The sequence below is a fragment of the Balearica regulorum genome, chromosome 10 (assembly GCF_011004875.1).
Source record: "Balearica regulorum gibbericeps isolate bBalReg1 chromosome 10, bBalReg1.pri, whole genome shotgun sequence".
NCBI lineage: Eukaryota > Metazoa > Chordata > Aves > Gruiformes > Gruidae > Balearica > Balearica regulorum.
The window spans coordinates 10,233,612-10,258,302 of NC_046193.1; the positions used below are offsets into that span (position 1 = coordinate 10,233,612).

A 24,691-nucleotide genomic window follows, 5' to 3' on the forward strand; every position below is an offset into this window, starting at 1 on the left:
AAAATCCTGCCAGCCAATTTTTATATTTGTATCCAGACTATGAGAAAGAAGTTTTGAATGAGATATTGCCAATTTTCCAACACAATGGTAACAGAGAGAAACCCAATTAACAAATTGCTACAAAGAGGCATAGTTCTTGCAAAAAGAGAAAACGGAGAGAGGGAAAATCTTTAATCCTGATGAATCTGTCCTGATTCCATCTCTGATGTTTAGACATGAGCAGCTTTCATTAGGGCTCCATGTCCAACTCAGTGGGAAAATGCCACCAAACACCATGCTGAAAAGATGCAGAAATACTATACAATGGTTCTTACCCTCTCTCTGACCTTACAGAAGTGTACAGTACACATCCAGTTTTGCCTTCTGACCGTGATATACCCATGTACAGATATCTCTAAGTACATTTTGCTAGCAAGTGGACTCAAGACTCAGACATTCTTTGGAAATGAAAGCTACACAGATTTTACACTGGTAATCCCCAGACTTTAGGGACCGTGGAGAACAATATTAAGCAAGTGGTGTGCTTACCAACAACTTCAGGCTTGTAATTAGGATTTTTTCTAAATTTCATATGGCCACAAGAACCATTAAGGTGATCTCAGACAGTGGTGTCTGCCATCCATAATCTCAGGACCACTGTTGGAGACCTTTTTCCTCTAGTAACTAATACCAGCTGTGCCTGTGAGCTGACCAATACAAGTAAAGTAACTGAACAGTTCACACAACAACAAAAAAATCAGCTATCCCCCCCAGTATTCACCAGTGGAAAAAAAGGCAAGAATACTAAAGAAACACTTATAAGAGATAACATATTTGCTTACAGTTGTTAAAATTCTGATATGATCATTTTGCTAAATATTTTTCCATAGCTAAATAAATTCTAATACCTAAGACTACAGTTTCTTTTCTACTGTATTCAGTTCTTATAGGATGAAGATTATATCTTGTTTGTGAAACTGGGTGGAAGTTTTTAATGGTCCTTTTCAGGAAGCATGCATCTGTTTTTTAAACCTGTTCCTTCCTAAACTTGTTAAAGTTGGGCCCAAAAATGTATCAGGAAATAACTGGAGGATGAGGGGGATGGGGAAAAAAAAAAACTTTAAAGACACCTTGTCTTAATTAAATTTAAAAGTGGTACTTCTTCCTGTTCAATTTAGTCATATACAGCTATAGCTGTGGCATATCCCACCTGACTGGGGGGAAGGGATGTGTCTACATGGAGAGCAGGTTGATATCTCAGCTGCCTCCTGTAATTGGCAGCCGGAAATTAATTAATGAAGTGGAACCAGGACATACTGGAATGTAGCATAAAATTAAACATGGCAAGCAGTACAGAAAAAAACATTGCTGCTTTCTTCAATATTCTTATTGCTACAAAATGTGGAAAGGTAAAACAGTAAAGCCAAATGCAAATTAACAATCATATGACAGTGCCTCTAGCAGTCGTTTTTACCATTTGGGTCTCTCAGCTGCTAAGTTTTTACCTGAACAAACAGGTACAGTAAGAATAGTTATCTTACCTAATAAACAATAGCCTTTAACATTTTCAGTCATTCAGGTCTTAGAATTATTTTAAATAATCTGTCCAAAGCCATATGATTCATGTGGCCATTAAAAACAGTCTCACCTGGAAGCTTTCAGTACACAGAATCAACATTTCAACTACTAATTCAGCTGGAAAGCCAGGGTCAGGAATGCCATCAGCTCCATGCACTCACTGACTCATGACAGGAATGTCATTTCTGTAACCCTTCTTGATCAAGTCTTAGCGTTCAGCCACAAGCCACCTTCCCAGAGATGAGGCCAGATATCTAACCACTGTAGTTTAAAGAACAATCTTTGGAGAGGTATAGATTAAAAAAAAAAAACCTCAAGTTATTTTTGGAGCATTTCCTTTCATTTATTTTTGTTGTTAAGTAACAGCAGATCTTATAAGAATATTTCTAGTATCCTACAAAGGAAAAATGATGTGAGAGAATGTTCAGGATGGAAGTCATATTGGAAATAAGTTTTAGAATTTGGGAGTTCCTGATTCTGTATCTTCTCTTCCAGAGGTTTGAGTGGTTTTTTCTTCCTAAAAACTTCAGTAGAAAATTTACCTTAGCAGCAACTTAATAAGATGTCCATCGTGACCAGTATCCTAACAGCTCCTGTTCTCCTAACCTGGCCTGGATCCCTCTGCCTCTCTGTCTGGGAGCCCTTAAGTACTCTTCTGAACAGACTGCATACTTAAATAAAGGCTTATGAGCAAAGTATGTTTACTATCTTGCCTTTAACCATTCTTTCTTCTCCTCAGTCAGTTTTTGGTAATTCATTAAGCAACTCAGTCAAGATTCAGAGAGATTGTTTGTGAGAAATATCTAAAAAATGCTTCTTCAGTGAAAAAGAGTTTTGCTTTAACTGCTCTTACAGAGTATCTGCAAAGCAGCAGGTAATTCCTTCACAAACTATGTACATAAAATATCAGCACAAATTACTTCTGTAAATTCATTGCTACATCACATAAATAGCTACCAGAACCTAAGAGTGCCAGTGATTCCTGCTTACAGTGGAGCTTGCACTGATTTAGAGCTTCACAGAGTTGTCAATGCAGTTTCGCTATATATACACACCACTTCAAGTAGTTATTATTAACAATTCTATTAAGGAGAAAGAAGCCATTCAAGTACTTTTCAGGTGATGCCTCTCCAAAATCACAAGTGCAAGCTTGGCAGGCTCAAACCTTTTCCGTATTAGGAAATGACAGTAACCTGAGAACAATAAATGGTTCCCTCATTAGCTGTTATAATCCCCAAGGATAACACCTACTTTTTCCATACAGAAGCTTCCACATAGAAGAGCTGTAACATTTTAGCTTTTCTGACAATTCTTTAACATAAGAAAGATGAATGTTGCCATTAACAATTTCTTCCTACTTCCATTTCTTATTTCTTTACCCAATGGTAATTGGTAATAGAAATTCTAACTCCCTTTTTTGGAGTTACTTTTAAGAAGTGGGAAGTTATACAAGCTATAACAAAATATCGCACAGATTCATTACCTGTCTAGCAGTACCTACATCTCCCACAGAAACTGTTTTACAAAGGCTCTATCAATCCTTCCTTTCTCACTTGCATATAGGTTTGCATTTTGGAATGACCTCACATATCAGATTAAAAGAAAATAACTAAAGTCTGTGGAATGCACCAGTTCTTTGCTTCTTAAACTCACTAAGGGGAAACTGGACGATGAGAAGTTCACCAGTAAATCCATCCAGCACTTGTATATTTAAAACTTTGTGGTCTGTTTAATGTTAAGAACTGCTTTTTAAGATGTCCTCATGTGTATCTCTCATTTGTAGATGTTTTTAGCCTACTTAAAACAGTGAATACCACAAAGAGGAAGTTATTTTTAAAGAGCACTAAAAGTGACAAATGTGAGCAAATATATCTAGCAAGAGATACATCATTGCTTAACTAATGGATGAAAAATTATTACTATGTTGACACTTCTTATGTTTTCTGTTAATGTGAATAAATACCACTAAAAGACAGATGACAACAGCAAAAATCACAGTATAGCTGTATTATTGCTACTAAAGAAATTATCTTGGAAACAAGGCATCTCATTTAATGGAAGGGAACATTCATTCTTCCTACCCTCAGACACAGAAAAATAAAATAAATGTCTCCCTCCCAGGTAGCCATGGGGAAAGTTATTCTTCCTGAGGCATACCATCTTAACTTCCCCGAGAAGTTTGGCAAAAGCTGCCAGTTATGCATCTAATCCCATCCATGACCCAAGATGCAGGTGGTGTCCTATTTTATTGGTCTTCTCCCCCACCCCATTTAAAAAAAAAAATCACTGAATTTAAAAATATAAGGTAGAGGAATGATAGATGAGCAATGGCAACAAAGGGGTCATATTATCCTCAGCTGACTCTTTGGCCGCTTAGTGTATTTTGGCGTTTCTGTAAAGTGCCCATTTAACAAGACATTCTTAAAGCCTGTATGCAGAAAAATCAAATGAGAATTTGATGCAGTTACTGGCTAGAAAATGTTCTGGCAGACAGAGAACAGTAGTCACTGTTATCTCAGCCATGCCGTAATGGCTCTTATCCTTTTTTCTTTTTTTCTTTTTCTTTTCTTTTTTCTTCTTACTACATTGCATTGAATTCATGCAGTAAACTGATTTTAATACATTCATACTGAAGTACTTCCTGGCACTGTTTTTAATTTGCTTCTTTCACAGCTATGCATCCTACATCAAAAGAGTATCTCAACCACAGCAGGTCCTGAAATTCTGCAAGTAAAGCAAGCTCAATCCCAATCACATAGTAGTAAAGTAATAGAATAGTAGTTTCCATTTTAATAGCATTTTGTATCGTCTCTTAAATTTGATGAATTAATTTTCTTTGTATCACTAAGGAAAAATAAGCTCATCAGCAAAACAAGTCACAGAACGGGTAAGTGATACATGAAGTTCATATGACAAATGTGTGTCATAACCACAAATGGTCTCATAACTCCAGATTGGCACAAACCCAGCCTCCACAACAGTTCTTTGGCCAATTCCACACAGACATGGGCAGCAAATTCACTATCTATAAACCGTTAAAACTTTCACATGAGCAGAAAAGGGCATAAAAAGCTGTTTATCCTGACAAGAGGCTCTACTCGAAAACCAAAAAGGTCTTCAAACATCAAAATACACAAGCTGCTTGAATTCAGAGCAAATTTCACACAGTGCGCAGGAAGTCACTGTGCTATTCTAAGAAGCGATGGTACAAAAGAAAAAAAAGTCACAAAAGGAGCACGGTTAACCTGCTTCAGAGGTAAGCAAGAAACAGCAGAATATGAAACAACCCTCCCAGAAATAGCACAATGCATACAATAAATAACATAACATATACAACACATATTCCAATACAACAATACTCAGACAACTCTCAGCAACTATGGAGTTTTCATAAAAGAGGCAAGAATAATTTTATCCAACTACTCTGTACTACTTACGAATAGTTTCAGAACTTTACTTAATGGTTAATTAGTCAATAGTTAATAGGTATAACAAACACTAGTGCAGACTCTCAAAGAATGCTTCTGCTCTCGTGATAAATCTAGTTGCATAGTCTTCCCCTTCCAAAGTCCCATCCTGGTTACATGCCATCACTGACCACCTTTTAGATCCAATAACAGATACATATTAGATAAAAATATCCAATTTGGATGGTGACAGATCTGATACAAAGATATCTGTAAGTAATAAATAAGAGCATATGCATGCCTATTAAAACTTGCAACTTGTCTTTGTTAATATTTTCACACAATCACGGTCCCTATTTTTTGGCTGAAATCAAAGGTTTCTGGAAGAAATTCCATTAACTTCACAGGAAGAAGAAATTTATTGCCAGCTTCTACCCCTCCAGCTAAGGGCTTGGTTTTGTTATTCATTGCACTTTGGGAAGTCTGCAATTAATTTAATTTACTTTCAAAGTTCTTCACTACTGTTTACAGAATAGCAACAGCTACACAAACACCACCAAAACTCTTTATCAAGGTTATATATTTAAGCCTCAACTATCATACATTTTCATTTCCCATAATTCAAAACTAAGATAAGTGAATGAGATCTCTTGAAAGATGATGTATTCAAAAAGGCCAAATAACACATAGCCAGTTTTTCCATTTCACTGAAGAACTAGCATATAACACAGAAAAACAAAATCATAGCATTAGAACTTTGGGCTTAACCAAGTGAACTGTAATTCTAGTAATGTTGTGGGTACTCTTTGTAATTACGAGGGTATCTACATAGTTTACTGTTACACCAGTAGGAACACATTCTTATTTTATGTAATAAGAACTCTTAAAAGCTTTAATAATTGGTTATTTATCCACGTAATAGTAAAACTAAACCATTATAAATTGCCTCAACTTTTCAGTAATATGCAGCTGGTATAGATTAAACTTAATATTCAAAACACCACCTTCATTCTTTTTTCTACTTTATCAAGTAGATAAGTCACTTATGTTGTAATATGCTATAACATCAGGTTCTTGCCCTACATATATTAAAATCAAGTTTGTTCTAAACACATAAGAATGACAAACTTACGTTTCTTTACAAACATAAGGTAATTTGGAAGGGAAAAATCTCAAATTGTCACAGTTTTATAAGGAAATACACAAAAATTCTGAAAGTGTTTTTAATCAACATGCTGAAGAAAAACCAGACCAGTGGAATATTGCTGTCTTTTGAATTACATTTTTAGAAAATCAAATCAAAGGTCAATTACATTCTTGCAGTGAGTTAAAATGGAGTAGAACCATTAAGCACACAGCAGCAGATATTTAAATGTATTGTTACCTACAGTCAAGTTTGGAAATTGAATGCATCAACACCTTTGACAATTACATGCAGATATATGCATCCATCACTACCAAAGCATCTTTAAAAAAAAAAAAATGGCATACAGTTCTAAATATTGCAAAGGAATACCTTTGGCAGCTAAACTGCTTGCATTCTGGGAAGGAGAGCTTTAAAAAGATTGCAGTTCAGCTTCCAGTTCTATCAAATGTTCACTAAAGAAGCCAGATTACTGAGATAAATCAAGTGAATCCCCCCTCCATGAAGGGATTAAGCTCTTAGGGGCAAACAAAACTCAAAGGGCAACCTCTATCACCAGTACAAAGAAAATATATACAGTTTAAATAATATATTCTATGTACAAATATAGCAGCATTTCCTAAGACACAGTCAAATCCTTGCAGTATTGGTTTCCATTAAAACAGTGGTGAAAAGTATCAGCTAGGTTGCTACACAACCATTGCTTTAAGAATTAACAGATCAATTAAAAGAATAGACCTTTTAATCCAACTAATGGCTAATTTAGTAGATAAGACAGAAGAGAGTATAGGGGAAGTAAACAAAACAATCCTCCAATATAGCAGCAGATTTGGATTTGACCCTGCAAATTTAGAATTGAGTAAATGAAGACTACTTGTATGAACCTTGCAGGTTCACAGTAAAATGACTGTATTTTCTACTGACTAATTTTTGTAGTTATCTAAATGAACAAGTTTAAATAACTGTTAAGCTCTGAGAAGTTACCACTGGAGATGTTCTGTCCTCATACAGGCAGGATGACTTTATGATACTCCAGTGCTCAGAGTAAACGGAAAATTCTCAGTCTAATCTTAAAATCTAATTTTTGTAAGGCAGATTTGTAGGGTCCTGTAATGCCATGTGCATTATAGGCTTATTGTCTGTAGGTCTCGATGTGACTAAATTATCTTCCTCAGCCTCCTGTATGTTAGTGTAAGTTAGCTTAACTACCAAGCGTATTGCTCTGTGAGTTTTAATTCTCTTTGTTCTACATTTTGTTCATCAGTAGAGCTGACATGCCAATACTCTATTGAGAAACACATTCACACACTTGTAAATAACAACATGTTATTTTTTGTAAAATACTTAGAGCATTTCCAAACACTTGTTGGGGGCTCTTCCCCCTCCTTGCTGCTTTCCACACCATAGCATAGGAAATGGTGCAGTTGCATAACAAAGTGAGTCAGCAGCTGTAAGCAGATATCCTTCAGCTGTTCAGATTGCATAGCTACAGTAAGAATGAAATGGTAGAAGTAATAAAAAAAAAAATTTCCCCCAAGAGATAAGGGGACCTAAGGGCTACCAAATGAATTGGGAAAATCACTGCTATGCAGAGATAATATTCTAAGATTATCATGGCTCTGAAAGATGCCCTCAGAGAAAACTAGTCAAACTTTTATGAAAAATCATGTTACACTTCTCTGTCACAATAAACTTTAAGATTCACCTGCTTATGTCTTCCTACGCTCTTCTGCACTAACGTGACCTTGGTTAACCGCCTGAACTGGTATATAGCCCTTCCACTTGTTGTCATTGGCAATGGCAGAGTAGAAACTCCTCCAGAAATTTTCACACTTTGGTCATAAACCAACTTAGGAAAACAAGCAAGCATAATTATTTGTATTTTGCAGATATGAATCTGGTCAAGAGAGAGGTCAGATGGTTCACTGACAGGCAGACATAGTCTTGTATTTAATGAAAATCAGACCAACATACTCCTAAAATTAACTTCTCTTTTGCTGAAACAAATAGTACCTCCTCTGATTTGCCTAACCAAAAGATCAACTATTATTGCATTTTACTTCATTAAAATTATCATCTTTAACTCTTGTAAAGAAAAAGCCATCAGCTGAAATAACTTTGCTTATCAGTAGGTTCTGGCTACAGTGAAAAGCATAGACTAGGATCCCTTGTCCATATCTGTTGAGTGGATTTTATAGTCTAACATTGATCTGACCTATCATGGATTGTATAAGGCTGTGTCTTAAATTGGTTTGTGACTAGGAAAATCTTGTTAACAAGAGACACAGAGAAGCTCTAGACTAGACTGCCTGCAGAAGCAGCCGAGGCTTCTAAAAAAACTTGCAGAAATATCTGTAAAGAATAACTTCATTATCATTTAATTCAACTGAGAAGGATGGGACAAATGCCCTCACGAGACCTAGCCTAACCCAATGATGTCAGAGAGGCATTCAGGTGTATTTATGTACACAACTTAATTTCCTGTTATGCTTGGTCACTTCTAGAGGCACAGCCAAAATGTAGCTGGCATTACAGAAATTTATGGACTTTAAAATATACAGCCATGCTAATTCAATGAAATCCTAACCTGACTTCCACTTGAGACTTCAGTAAGCACTGGACTATGTCACAATTCCTAACACTCCCAGCAGTTATCCTTCCCCTCTTCTATGGAATAATTATAGGTAGACTGTTTTAATGAAAAGTATAACACAACTTGGAAAAACTCAGTTCTCTGACTAAAGGGCACACACAACACATTGTTTACATGGAGCCTTCATTTTTCTTACAAATTCTGTCTGCATGGTCCATACTATAGATTCAATATAAAGTATAGTTACCAGTGATGATGTATAAAATTTAATTTTAGAAAATGTATTGGATTACATAATATTTATCATTATAGAACTAATACCAGCTTTTATTTTGACCTCCAAATAAACCAGCCAAACTACAATAACTCTTGTTTCTTGATTCAATTTCATGATGACAATGTAACTACATCTCCTCTGCAAATCTTCATCAAGCAAATCACCACACGCATTTCTTAATGGATATCCAACTTCATAGCTGTCAATAACATCTGGCTAACTTCTGTTCACAAATGCTCCCGATTTTGCCATTTTGAAAATAAACATGTCAAGTCTAATTCTGTAACTCAAAAGTAATTTAAACTGAACTCAAACGTCAATTGCTGTTTTCCATTATGGAGGAATATCATAAAGAAAAACAGCATCATTCAAGAAAACAATGTTCAATTTATCAAATTTCTACACTGCAATGAGATATGAACTGTAAGTGGAAAATATTGCACTGCTAACCACCATCTGCCTATAAAGTCATTGTTCTAAAGACAACATAGGATAGAAAAGATATTAAAGTAAATTAACCAAAATCACTTGTAGTATACCATACACAAAATAACTGCTGTAGCTTAAGAAGTGCTGGGCTGCAGTTTATGTAGATGTGGCCAAGAAGGTTTATAAGTACCTGCCGCAAGCAGTAGAATATGCTACTTCGGAGCTTTGTACAAGTTGCAAGGCTCATTTAGGACCCTCAGTTAACCAGGCAGCCAGACTGAACTGAACCTAGTATATACCACTATTACTATCCAAACTAATTATTTTCAATCTAACATAGGCTTATGTATACTACTTTTGACTGAATCAGAAAGATAAATAGTGTTAGGTGCAGATGTCATAAAAAGAACTATTTTTATTTCTTGAAGATAAAGGTCTTTTTTGTCTCATGTATTTTTCTCATGGCTCTCTACAGCTTCCTGTGGAGGGGAAGTGAGGAGGGAGGTGCTGAGCTCTCCTCCCTGGGATCCAGTGACAGGATGTGTGGGAATGGTTCAAAGCTACACCAGGGGAGGTTTAAACTGGACATTAGGAAGTATTTCCTTACTGAGAGGGTGGCCAAACATTGGAACAGGCTTCCTAGAGAGGTGGTCGATGCCCAAAGCCTGTCAGTGTTTCAGAGGCAGCTGGAAAATGCCCTTAACAATATGCTTTAACTTGGTCAGCTCTGAATTGGTTAGGCAGTTGGACTAGATGATCGTTGTAGGTCCCTTCCAACTGAAGTAGTCTTTCAAAAGGGCATCCATGTCAATAAGCTGAAGGAGAGGGGAAAAAGAACTAGAAAGGAAATGCTAGGAAAGGATACAAAAAGTCCTGCAGCTGTAGTACGAGCTCAGAAACACACCAGTTTATGCATTCTTGCACAAGGCACACGTCCCACAACCTGCCTAGTCTGTACCTGTATTTTCTTTCCATTCTTTCCTTTGACGCAAAACGCATTTCACAGACAGCATCAAGGCAAGATTCAGCTGATCTCTCTTACATCTTCTTGTCAAAACAAGAACCAAATTTCAAAAGTGTAAAGGAAATCTAGACAACTCATAGCTATAGCCGTCGAAAGGTAGGTAAGATGAATCCTACCACCAAAGCACCAACCATTAAAAGACCAAGAACAGACACTGATAGATCTGTGTGTTAATGCAGACATAAGCAATTTCTGCTTCCCTGAAAAAATATAATTTGCAGATTTTATTTATACCTTCTATATAACCTCCATTTAAATAATCAAGAAAAAAATGCTTTTGGAACTCTTAATACATACAGAATCACTTAACAGTCTTGCATACAGGCAGAGCTGTACTGTATTTGCCATATATGTTAATTAGTCAAAGTATTTTTTTCTTCCATATCCAATTTCTGAAAAGAAGAAATAAGGGAACAATTTCCCTGAGGTCAGTGAATTCTCTGTACTGTAGGAGAAGATGTTGTATTCAAATTATGTCTTGTACATGAATTTAAATAGGAGCAGACAAATAGATGCAAGTCACAGGAAGATACTGTTATAGTTGAGTTAAAACTTAAAGTTAGTTTTAACAATCATACTTAATTTAAGGTATCTGTAGATCAGCTTTAATTTCTAGAAACTCTGTGAATTCATACAAGAGACCATTTTCTTACTTAGTTCCCAGTTGCACATGCATGTTTTAAGACAGTTTGGTCCATGTTTCCAAAGGATTTGGTGTATTTGCATAGACAGATTTGTACTGAAGATGTCCAACTTCACACATTTGCTATCTTCCCCAGAATAATCTGTGAGATTTACTGGAACAATTAGCCCAAGTCTGAAAAGCTGCTCACATAAATAAAGAGTAATTGTATTGCAACACTACACAGGAAGTCTGAGATCATGCTAGAATTGGGGGGGGGGGGGGGGGGAAGAATGCAGCATAACCAGCAGTTTATACATTTTTCCTTGTTTCATGAGAAATAGCAAGAGAACAACAAAACATAGCCTTACGATAAATGACAGTATGCTACTCCAAATAATACCCAACAGCAAACAGTATCTAGTCTATAATAATCATATGATGGATTAATAATGGATTAAGAACAGTCACTTTATAATAAAATCCGAATCCAGATGGAGCACTGACCGCCTAAGCAATAGGGCAATATTAAAAAGTCATGCATAATTCAAACATATTGTATACATCTTACTGGGCAAGCTGAAGCCGTTTTATACTATGAACATGCAACAGACCAGAGTTTATAGAAATAAAAAGACCTAGATACAATATGTATTTTAATTATCTCTACTCTGATAAGCTGACGTAGAAGTAATCCTCTCTAAGCTTTTCAAAGCTAGCTCGCCATACCTTAGCAATCAAATATTATTGAGTTTATAATTAAGTTTAATTAGGTCAAAGAATGTTTCAGTTATATTGACTCTCAAATACATAACAAATATTCACTCAGCACTAAAAGCAATCAAAATTAATGAATTTTGATGTAGTGTATGCAAATGTAGCTTAAGTCAGTGTAACTTTTTGTTTGTATTTTATATTGGGGCATATTTTATTAACTTGCAAGTAGACAGATGAGCAGTAAGACTTCTCCAGTCCAGAATGCATTAATAAATGACAATTTGGAAGAGATTTATTTTCAGTAATAACAATTGTTCTATATAACCAAAATAAGTATCTCTTCTGAGGCTTTGCATATGGAATTTTATCTTCTTAACACAAGTGTTTTATTTGTCTAGTTCATTGTGTATTTGTTGTATGTTCCTTCTCCTCAATATAACAAGAAAACAAAAGCAACTTCTATGAGCTTACAACAATTTTGCATACAACTGATTGCAGAGAAGAACTGCACACCCTCTCCCTGTTTCTTCAGAGAGTTTTGCTTAAATAAGTATAATTTTATTCTGAAAAGTGCAAGTTTTGTACTAGGTTTTACAAGCCTTTTGCTCTGGATAATTCTTGGAGTTCCTTATGATTTTACAGAGTTGAGAGTCATCAGGCACATGGTATCATCTATTACCATTACAAGATTCCAACTACTTTGCAGTTACCTCTTTTGCAGTAGCCCATAAAAATACGTTGCTTTTAACTACCTTGCTGAGTTCTCTATGTAAAAAATCTCCAGGTAACAGTGTCCATCACCACTTTGCTTAGTATGATATACTAACTATATGTAACAGTTCAAAATTCCCAAAGAGCACTTGGCCTACAGAAACTGAATGGATAACCTGCTTCCAAGAAAGGTGCAGAGCATAGGGAAAGAACTGGCTACCTGACCCTGACGGAGGAGCACAAGCCCTTGCACTCCTCCAGCACTCCACTAGGCTCAGAGGAAGGTTGCACAGACTGAAGACCCACATTTCAAACTCTGGGTATCAGAAAAGAACAAAAGTGGCAGCAGCAACAAGGAGTGAAGGCATAGGCAGAAAAAATCTGGAAGCAGCTCAGAATTTAAGTAAGAAGAGACACAGTGTCTCCACAAGGAGGAACAGAGAGAATTGTAGAGCTCTAGGGGAGGTGTTTTAAACACAAAAAAGTACTTAGCCCTCTATGATCTTTAAAGCTGTCTCAGTTTCTCTGTCCCAACTCTCCAAGCTATTAAAAGATATCTATAAAATCTAAAGTTTGTGTAAGCCATGTTAATTACATAATGTCTGTAAATCAATATGCACATGCAAATCACTCTAGAACATAACACCATTTTAAGAGCACAAGCATGAAACACACCACAGGCTGAGTTAACTGTATAGACTGACTATAAAGTAAGCCTTCTGCTGGAGGCCAACATGAACAAAAGCATGTTGGATAATACATATATTTTCCTTTAAATACAGACTGCAGACCGCAGTAGTCTTGTATATTCATGTGCCCAACAGCCTTCACAGCCTGCTGGCCACATCTGTCACAAGTTATCACAAACTATTTGACATTGAGGGGATTTACAAATCTACTTCTTCAAGCTGGCAATAAAATGAGCCAAGACCAACCAGTCAGTTTAATAAGCTAGTTTATCAACTCCTGAAGCATAAATACCAGTCCAGATCACTAAACAAATACAAAGATCATTTAACATGCTTAGGTTACCAGTCCTTGTCCTGAGTCAGCAAAGCTCCAACCAGCACTTCCTGTGAAAGGAAATTCTGTCTTTAAGACTGACTCCCCTGGAAAAGGCAGGTGTGTCTGGCAATGGTCAGTCATTAAAAAAAAAAAGATATTCTATTTTTATAAAACGATTGTAGACAGACGATGATGTAAACTGGCAGGAGACCCATATGTATGTTGCTTTCCAAGGTATGAAGCAACTCCAGGCTTTAACTTGTTAATCCGCTCTTTGCTATTCCTCACACTCTCCTGGACAAAGGTGGTGAACAGAGACATTTACACAAATTGGAAACTTTAGACAGAGTAAAAGATGGCCAGATCTTTCCATTGACAAGTACAAAGACGAGGCATATCCCTGAGGTGATGCCTGTGAAGCCAGAGCAGCAGTGCCTGCAGCATTCGACTGACAACGCTGCCTTACATCAGCAGCTAAGTGAGCTGGAAAAACCAAACACCAGTCATTCACCTAATTATGTAAACCAGGAAGTATACTGCACAGGAAAGTCTAATATGCTTATTTGTTAAATACATATGCTATTTAATAAAAAATTACCAATTTTATTACAGAGCCGGAGAGATTTATTATCTGTAAAAATTTAATAATGTATAGTTATCCCAGTTAGAATCTAAATTCATGATAGGGAACACGTGTATTCAAATTTTTGTATTCTCAGCCACTGGCCTGGACAATAAATGCCTTCACTGAGGATACACAAATAAGCAATTTAGCACATCTTTTCAAAGATACGAGTTGCTAGAAAAAGGAACCTGAATGTTTTTACTTCTTTATGTAATGCTACAACCCAAAGGTTCCAGCTAAGTGTAGTGTACTCACTATGTCATTTCAAAACTGTCATTGGAAGAAAAAAAGGTAGTATATTGGACTAATTAAATGACTCAGGCTAAGGATGGATCTCTGAGGCCAAGACCATGTCTCCAGCAATAGTAAAAAACCAGCTATCCAGCTTTTCTGTGTGAAAGCAAACACCTAGTGATACACACGTAAGTTTATGCTCCCAGACTCCAGAAGTGTGCAAGTTCAAGGATTTCTTCAGATGGATGGTTTCGCTTGGTCTAATAGCTCTTGATGGACTTTTCTTCCATGAATTTGTCCAATCTGCTTTGGAACTTCTGCAAACTTCTGGCATCCATAATACCCTGTGTCAGAATTCTGCCACTGCAGGCTAGGTGAAGAAGTATCCCAAGACCACGAAAGACACATCTCCTCCCAATATAAAGAGCATCTTCTGTGTGTCTCTTAAAAAGCACTTTTCTTGTGCTTTTTAAGCATACACACAGAACAAAATACTTCTACAGCTAATAAGTATTCAGCCATGACTACTGGATTCCAACTGTCTCTTTCAGGCTGCAGCACTTCACAGTACAGCTGGAAGACTCTTGTATTTTCTAATGACATGAGACATCTAGAACATAAGGAGCAGGTATTCAGTCTAGATGTATAATCAACCCTGCCTTTATCATTATCCACCACCAAAATACAACATGGAAGGAAAAATAAGTGTTTATTTGCTATATCCAGAAAGCTCACAAAGGTGATAGTCCTCTTCTAAAACACCAGAATGATTGTAATCTAATTGGCAGGAACACCAGTCATTAGAAAATGTGTAATTCTTCCTGCCCAACTTGTTTTAATGTCAACAGCACCAAGTTTTGATAGGCACACTTGAACCATTACCTAAAGCTAAAAAATCTGCGGGTGTTGGTCTGAGGTCACATGCCAGGCTGATTTTCCAAACCAAAGGCACTTTTGCTCTCAGAGGAAGGCACCCTGACACTTTAAGTCTTCTGCCACAGCCAAACCAGCCTTAAGACCAATTATCAGCAATGAGAGCAGAGTATCACATGCTGAACAGGAAACTGTAGTAGTATAATGTAGAACTGTTCAGGGCAAAGTAAGTTTCAAAGACGCAAGACACAGTATATTCTGTCTGGCTGTACAGCATAAGATAATTGGTACTTTCTGGTAACAGGCAAAAGTGTAAACATGCTTGCGGCTACCTCAAGCAAAAAATAAATCAACTAGTATTTATATAAATTGTCCATTTAAATAAATTGACCATTCTTCAACATACACTGCACACCACTACCTGTTACATCGTCACGGGATATTCTCCACCCTGCTGACCTCAGTAACACTGAAGCACTGGAAGGAAAGATTCACATTTCTTCCTCTATATCTTTCTCACCCTTCTCTCCCTACAATTTTCTAAGAATACAAACTTCAGTATGCATTTAAATTTAAGTACTAAAGTTATTCATCAAAGACAGTGGGATTAGTTTTCTTAACAGTGCTTCAAACATTTTATTGACAAGATACCTCTAAAGTAGGTATTTACAAATATTTTCATGGAAATCAAAATTCAGTAACTTTAATAGTCATTATTTCATAGATCAACATAGAAATATTTAGTTAATTGCTTTATCTTTTCTCCGGTTCATGTTTATATTCACTTGTCTTGCCAATAATAAGTTATGCAGAAAAGTAGTATCAAGGAAATAACATTTTATAAATTTTAAATAGCATTTAACAGCAGGAAATGAAGGACATTATACTGCTTATCAGTAAACCAAAACCTCACTTTGCTCTATGTTTTCTGTCGTATTGCTGTGGGTGAAATTCAGAGGCAAGATCACTTTAGATCATCCTTCTCTAAAAATTCACCTATTATCAGAAACCGTACCTTTTAAGCAGTATTTAAATCTTAGGCTATTAGCCAAAATAGAAGTCATATTAATCCAAGTATTTCTACAACAGCATAACAGCTTCTACACAAGAGAATTTTACATAACTGTCTGAATTATACAAGAATAAAATATATCACATACTCTTTACAGAAACATAAAAATAGTTAAAATCAGCATTTTCCATCCCAGATCAGAGTCAAGAGGTATGAATTTGTCCAGAGTAAATAGTCAACAATTTTTAATTTTCCCTGAATAATAACAATTCCTTTACAATTGCTTTAAAGGAATAACAATTCCTTTGAAGTTGGGCCCAATGTAAGGTCTAATGTGATTAATTAACATTGAACTATTAGCTAACAGACAGGATCAGGCTACTGTGAGTTTAGGATCTCTCAAACGGTGTTGGACGCTACCCAGCTGAGTTGAAGTGTCTACAAGAGCTTGCATCCAAGCAAACAAACCCCCAAATTAATTGCTTCTTCAAAGAACAGGTATACTTCAAAAACAAAAATAAAATTTGATCATTAAAGAAGCCTCAGCACTAGGTTTGACACCTGCTAATAACTAAAAACCTGTTAAAACAAGCAGCTTTTATTCTCTTATTTAACTTACTTTTTCTGTCTGTACTACATGAGAGGTCTACAGAAAGGGAAAACTGGTTCAACAGGTGACTATGAACAAAACACTGAAAACAATGATACAAACAGTGAACATAGGGAATGGTAAATTTACCTACGTTTACTTTATTTCTGTGGATTTGAAATGACAAATGCAAGTGTACACTTATGTCACAACTTCACACAAAAACCAACACGCATTTCATTTTACTCTGTAGTTACACTTATTAATACTTTGATTCAACATCCACCAAAATCAATAGAAAGAGTTTGGTCCTTATAGCTTATTTTCAGAGTAAGCAGACATTAGTCACTGTAGTAATTATTATATTTTTTTAAAATTCTAAAACAAGTCAATATTTCACCTTTACTTACAGAAACAAAAAATTAATGAGTCAGAAACTGACTATTTGTAAGGAAGAGTCTACATGTATTCTGATGGCTTCATATTTGAAACGTGTGATAGAATAGCATAGCTGTATGTGATGTGTGCATCACTTCAGTGGTGACACATGTATTATTAATCTCGCAATTGTATTATTATCACATTACACAGCTTCACAACAACAGCATTAACCACCACTGAGATAACTGAAATAAAACCTCTCATACAGCCATGCAAGAGGATAAAAGGTCTGTTTTTAAGTCCTGCATTCACAATGCCATTTTATCCTGACAATTAGTTACTAATAAAAGATTCACTGCTTTACAATAAACTGTCATTCTGGCTCTTTATTTTTATCTTTAAAAGTTTGACTATAGAAAAATGAAAAGCAGTAATATATCAAATTTAAATTTGTAGTAATAAGCAGAACAAGTTATTCATGCTATGTATGAAAATAATACAGCTGAAAAGATGAACAGCTTTGTTTCAGAGCACCCATAATAGCCATATTTTCATTTGGGGAGTGGAAAGAAAAGGCAAAAAGGAAAGTGAAATTACTCACACTTGTATCCAAGCTGCAGATACTGATTGTATCTTCATCTTGAGTACTCTGTTTTCGCTTCTTCTATAAAACAAAATGAAAAGAAAAGCTCAGTTTTGATAAATAGTACTAGCTTGATCCTGAAACAGGTATACATAATGAAGTCATACACATACATATACACATATAGTTAATTATTTTCTCTTATCACCATAAGCACCACAGGTGAATATAAACTCTATTTTCACAAGTTGAACAGCTACTTATCAGCACACTAGTAAATTAAATGCTATTCTTTTTTCTGCTCACACTAAGTTAGCTTCACTACAGTTAAGAAACTTTATTTTAACTAAAAGCATAAGCAACTATTGCATATTGTAAATGGTACTTTGGCACTTGATATGAACATTTATAACTAATGAGATTGTCAGGAGAAAAAACTTGTAATTTGTGTTGAAAGCCTATACTTAGACTTTTCAAAACATACATTCAGCAATTGAGTACTATTCCTAGACAGTCAATATTACATAGTGAGGATAATAGGTGAAATGTACTGCAAGGATTAAATTAACTTATATCTGGATTTCAATATCCATGTCAGTGATTGCATTCTGCTCTAGATTCAGGTTTTGGAAAGTGGCAAGCCCTCCCTGATGTCATTTCACAGGTTCATCACAAGATAAATTTTCATGCCCTTCAAATAAGAAGTATGAAATTTCATTTAACAGAGCTCTGCATTTTCTACCACGCCTGGAAGATTTAGGAAACAAGAGAAGTCACAGAATACACGATCCTTATTTATCCAGCTGTGTTGTCTTCCACTGGCAACTAGAGATAAGCATTCACAGATAATAATAGCTAGGATTTAGTTTCCAGTCTACAGAAGTCAAAGATGAGCAAGTTAAAGAACAACAATGAACCCCACACAGATGCATAAGGAGCTCCTATCTTACGAGATGACCAAAATTCAGCTAAATGGCAGGAACTGCACATTGTGCAGGTATTTTTAAATTAATAATTAAAAATATAGCTATACATAAACTGTATCCCCCTGCCCTCATACCCATGCCACTAGCTCTTCTGAAGCCTGAAGGTTTTATTCCATCAAGCCAGTAAAATAACCGTTGCATCTGCTAGGTCAAACATATGGTTTGAGGACTTTCTTTGATGAACAAAGATAAACAATATTTATCATAAAGTCCAAAAGTTTTTATTTCATGCTGTTTTAAAAGGAAACTCTAGGTGTTGAAACTTTGTATATTTCCTCACTAGTTTTCAGCAGAAATTTGACTTGTGTAATCATAATTAAATAGAATGTTGCTATTTTTTTAGGAAGTAACTTGTCTCACTTTTTTCTCTCAATAATAATTTTAATGTCAAGGACAGCTGTGTTTTAATACCATTATTATTCAGAAATAAAAAATGGATCATGAGTTCTCTAACCACATTACAGTGTGTTTTATGAAAAGTAATTCTTCACCCTCAGACTATGCACAATCAAATCCTTTCCACCATTATAGTACAGATTTTTAGCCACAAGTTACAGGACAGAATAGAACACAGAATTTTCTGGACCAGATCACACTGAGTAACAGACAGACATATCTGAAATTGTACTGAGTATATTTGTTTATCCTGTAGTGGTGCTTCATAAGGATGAGATTTTTTTCCACCGGATAAACTAACGTGAATTATTATTCTAGGGTTAGTCAACGTGAATTCATGATGAAAAACACAAAACAGGGATGAGATCTGTAAAGCCTACACTTTGGCCAGAGGGCAACATTTCCTAAGATCCTTGTGAACATGTTGCAGACTATTCTTCAAACCAAATTAAAATTCTGTAGATACAAATCCATGTATAACCTTTAGTTTTCTCAAAAAAATTATATATTGATTCTACTTAAGTTGACACCGAGTCTTTACTTTGCAAACAAGAAATTACAAAACTAAAAGGCACCATCCCTCCCACACAGTGGGCACAGGTTAAATCAAAATGAAGGGTGTTCAGATTTGGAATTCAGATTTCTACAAAAGAAGGGTAAATTAAAATGGTGTATGGATCCAGGATAGCTGAATCTATACTAACTGATGATTCTGGCATACGGACAGACAGGATGCAACTGCATTCACAGCTTGAGTTGGCGTTGGTCTGACACCTTTAGTTATGGAAGTATAAAAATGGTATAAACCTAAGCCTCAATCAGAAAAAACTGAAATAAAAGTGAATTCCAAATGAATCAATATAGTAATACAACAACAGGTATTACACCATCACTTAAAAAAAAAGAGGTAAGTTAGGTGCTTGATTAGACTATGTGTTCCCTATACTCTATAGACAGTTCAAATTTTTAAAAAAAAATCTATAATAAATACTATGCATTGTGGAGCCATAACAAATGTTTCCATAATGGAATAGATGCAACTTAATTGTTAATGGAGCGTGACAAATGACCACACGCACAATAAATAGGTAGCTCCTTTGTTAAATAACTGAATAAAAGACTTACTGGGGGTCACATGGCTACAGGTAACACAGAATGTGGCATTTCCAGCACAGGCCAACTCTAATGAAAGTGGACTGAGACTCTAAATTACATAATATGAAGTACAAGCATACTAGCAAGGCTACAGGATTAAAGTGAACTTGAATGAGACAGGACATCCCTTTACTGTAGAAGGAAAGTTACACAACAACTATGTGCGGGCTCTGACCACCACATTCAAAGGGCATATGTGGGTCCAAAACACAGAGGTCTCATGGACAAAGCAGTGTCCATGAGGACAAGTGTCCAAGGCAAGGCTATTCAGGTAAAGCACGGCACAAAGTGTAGTTAGCAGTAAATATTAACAAGCTCATATCTTATGTAGAGACAACCTCTTGGGTTATATAGCTAAGTCTCAATACACTCAGGAGGAACAAATCGGTATCAACTGTAACGCACACACCAAAAGGGGTGAAAAGACAGGTACATTCTAAGAAAAGCAATTACATATTGAATGAGTCTGGGACAGCCTCCACAAAGTAGGTGGAGCTTGCTCTACCTTATACTTCATTGTGCTAATCAAAGGATCACTCCTCACTTGATTTTAACTCTTCTACTACTGAAAAGCCACACACACACACAAAAAAAAATCTAACAACATACATATACTATTCTTGTCATCTGGAAGTTTGCAAGTGTTATGCTACTTATGTTCTTTGTACATTTGTCCCAGCAGCTATGCAAGACAAGTCATTTCATACAGAAATTGTTAAATATCATCAACCACTACAGTTAAGATTAATGTTTTAATTTTCTAAGAGTTTCAAGGTCTATTATCAACGGGGGAGGGGAAAACACCATGGGGAAAAAAAAATCCAATAATTGAGCTACCAGATAAATTTCTTTGCCCATAATAAGTGGATTAGAAGCAAAGATTGCAGTGGATATTGTGCAGGGAGCATAAGGTGCTCATTAAATTAATCCCCGCCCTCTGTGAGCATCTTTTACCCAAAGGAGTTACCAGTGCTGTCTCGGTTGCCACAGCACAACACAGCTGACCTCTGAATCTCTCATGTTCCAGAAAATTACTCCTCAAATGTTGCTGTCCATTTTATGTTTTAAATCACACAGCACATCACGTAACACAAACTTCACTCCATTTTGATCACAACAAATTCCCTTCACAAAAGATCCTAGAAATACGGTGTAATAGCTTTGGGATAAATCCAGAGGAAGAGTTATGTGATACATCATTGTATGTATCACACACATTCAGAGAGTGGAATAAGCTTCACTGCAATGACAAGGATCTTTGAGAAAATTAGTTTATAGCTCAAATACTAAAATCAGTTAAGTGGCATATTAATGAAAAAGTTGAACTTCCTGAGAAAATTAAGTAAGCAGTGCTCTTGAGAGGTTCAAATATCTATTGCATATATTATTTGAAGGACAAATAAACATAGCAAACAATTCCTAACTGCATCATATTGTATTACGATAGATTTTTCATACCAGCTTATATTGTCACACAAGACTGTTAAGCCAAAACCCACAATTTGTGAATCTTTATTCAACATGACATCTGCACTGGCCCAGGAATAGCACTAGGGAGAAAAGTCTGATTTCTTAATTCAATTTTATTACCTTGCACATGAAATACCCCTAGTTCTTGTTAATGTTTCTTAGAATTGTCTATGGCTGTAACAACCACCAGTTTTAATACAAATTAATAGCTTTTTTTAGGACTGTGTGGCTAGAAGAAGCATGTGTGATAGGGAGCAGCAAAGCCCACTCTGTGTGTGCTATATTAAGATGACATGATCACTCTTTATCTCTAGTGTATATTAACTACATAAGTAATGCCATACTGCAGCATTGTATTAAATACATTAAATACAAAATACTGTGATTACTCTGTATCATGCTATGAGCAACGGACAAATATCACCTGCTATCTCGCTGCAGAGTAAATCTTTATTAGAATTTGTATATACATGAAACAAACTATTGAAAATGGAAAATTGTTATGAAGCTGTTTACCTTGCTGGGGGAAAAAAGGACAGCTTGCAACACTTTGGTAACTCCCCTTTTCTGCACAATATTTGTAGACCTTAAGAAAAGATCTGCATGAAAAAAGCATACCACTAACAGTATCTATTCTGAATAGAGATGTGCCTGTGTTTTCTGACTGATGACACAGATGCACTACGCATGTTTGAATGTGTACCTCTAGACTGAAAGATGTTTTTTATCACATTTGACAATTTTGTCTTTTGAAATACGTAAAAATCTAAGTCAGTGGACCATGATGACTGATTGTGTAACAAGTTTGAATCTTGATCCATGTTTGTGATACTGTTGCCTAAAAGGCTATGATTACATCCATAGTTAGAGAGACAGAACACTTCCTGGTCTTAACATAGCAGGAAAGAGTTGTTCTGAGTAATTATCTCACAGGAGATGAGAAAGTAAGAGATCCAATTATATATTAAAGCAGTGATTTAATTAAAGGAATTAGAGCAATAAGACATTGTTATAGGAAGGCTGGATTAACATTCTCTCTCCATCACAGGATTTTAGTTATCAGTACCAGAGATTTATATTTTACCACCTGGGAGATGAAATGCAAAGATGCACAAAAGTAGCTTGATTAAAAAAAAAAAAAACACCAAACATTCTGTGATGGGGAAAGAAATGCTTTTCAGAAGAATCGCTTACTTTTGCTAATCCATCTAGCCATTCTAATTGCTTAGAAATGTGTCTGCACACAGTATGGCATCAAAATAAATAGTTCAAGACAATGTATTTGCATAGGCACATAATACCCTTAAACCTCTTCAGTCATAGACAGGTTAATTTCAAAATAAAACACAAAACAACTTTAAGCCCTTTTTTCACACAGAAATCCATTTAACAAATAAGGATCCATTCATTCTACCAAAACAGACATTCTCCACTCCCTCAAAAAGTCCAAACTAAAGAAAAATCAAAACCCGTTTAATCATTCTGTATTTCAAATTGTTTTCATATGAAAATATCTAAAAAGTCCTTCCAGAACATGCATCTATGGGCAATTCAACACTGATAATTAGAAGAAAGCAACTTCATGAAAAATGCAGTTCTAATACATGATTTAAATTTAAGTAGGTAGAGGTGCGTGTGTGTGTGTATGTATACGCACAGATTTATACATAAAAATATAATATATATGTGCATACACAAATACATGTATGTATCAGATACTTTTTTAATTATTCTTTTTAAGACAAGGCAAACATAGCACAACACGTTCTACTACAGCTCCTTTGAATGTCCTATTAAGATTTTGGAGAAGTACACGATGAACTTAAAAAACATTTGGGTAAATATTGTTAAAACTAAGTTAAAGAAGCAGTTTTCCCTACCAGTCATAATTCAAAGTTTATTTAAAAGGATTTCTAGGTGGCAAAATGCAAGTTAACATACTTTTTTGCAAAATTCAATAATGAGAGCAATGATGGACTCCCAATTGTCATAACAGAGCATCACCACACACTGCATTGTGTGGTGGGTTGACCCTGGCTGAGGGCCAGGTGCCCACCAGAGCCGCTCTATCACTCCCCTCTTTCATTAGACAGGGGAGAAAAGGTACAATGAAAAAAAAAAAAAAAAGAAAAAAAAAAAAAAGAAAAAAAAAATCTTACGGGTCGAGATAAGGACAGGGAGAGATCATTCTCTAATTATCATCATGAGCAAAACAGACCGAACTTAGAGAGGGAATTCATCTTATTTATTACTAAGCAAAACAGAGTAGAGGAATGAGAAATAAAACCAAATCTTAAAAACACCTCCCCCCACCCCTCCCATCTTCCCGGGCCCAACTTCACTCCCGGCTTCAACCTCCGCCCCCCTCAGCGGCACAGGGGGACGGGGAGTGGGGGTTACGGTCAGTTCATCACGCGGTGTTTCTGCCGCTTCTTCATCCTCAGGGGGAGGACTCCTCTCATCATTCCCCTGCTCCAGCATGGAGTCCCTCTCACGGGAGACAGTCCTTCACAGCCTTCTCCAACGTGAGTCTCCTCCACGGGGTGCAGACCTTCAGGAGCAAACTGCTCCAGCGTGGGTCCCCCACGGGGTCACAAGTCCTGTCAGCAAACCTGCTCTGGCGTGGGCTCCTCTCTCCACGGATCCACAGGTCCTGCCAGGAGCTTGCTCCAGCGCGGGCTTCCCACGGGGTCACAGCCTCCTTCAGGTGTCTCCACCTGCTCCGGCGTGGGGTCCTCCACGGGCTGCAGGTGGAATCTCTACACCCCCTCATCCTCCCTCCATGGGCTGCAGGGGAACAGCCTGCTTCACCATGGTCTTCACCACGGGCTGCAGGGGGATCTTGCTCCGGCGCCTGGAGCACCTCCTCCCCCTCCTTCTTCACTGACCTTGGTGTCTGCA

At 36.3% G+C, this 24,691-nt stretch overlaps 1 protein-coding gene across 4 annotated transcripts in view; it reads right to left on the bottom strand.

Moving 5' to 3' along the window:
• The window catches only part of ARHGEF3 (Rho guanine nucleotide exchange factor 3), a 135,836-nt gene that overhangs the window by 46,952 nt on the left and 64,193 nt on the right, over window positions 1-24,691 (bottom strand). For all 4 annotated transcript variants that reach the window (XM_075762020.1, XM_075762018.1, XM_075762019.1 and 1 more), the window contains one exon: window positions 17,802-17,864. In XM_075762020.1, the coding sequence (XP_075618135.1) occupies window positions 17,802-17,864 (63 nt within the window). The remainder of the gene's footprint in view (window positions 1-17,801; window positions 17,865-24,691) is intronic.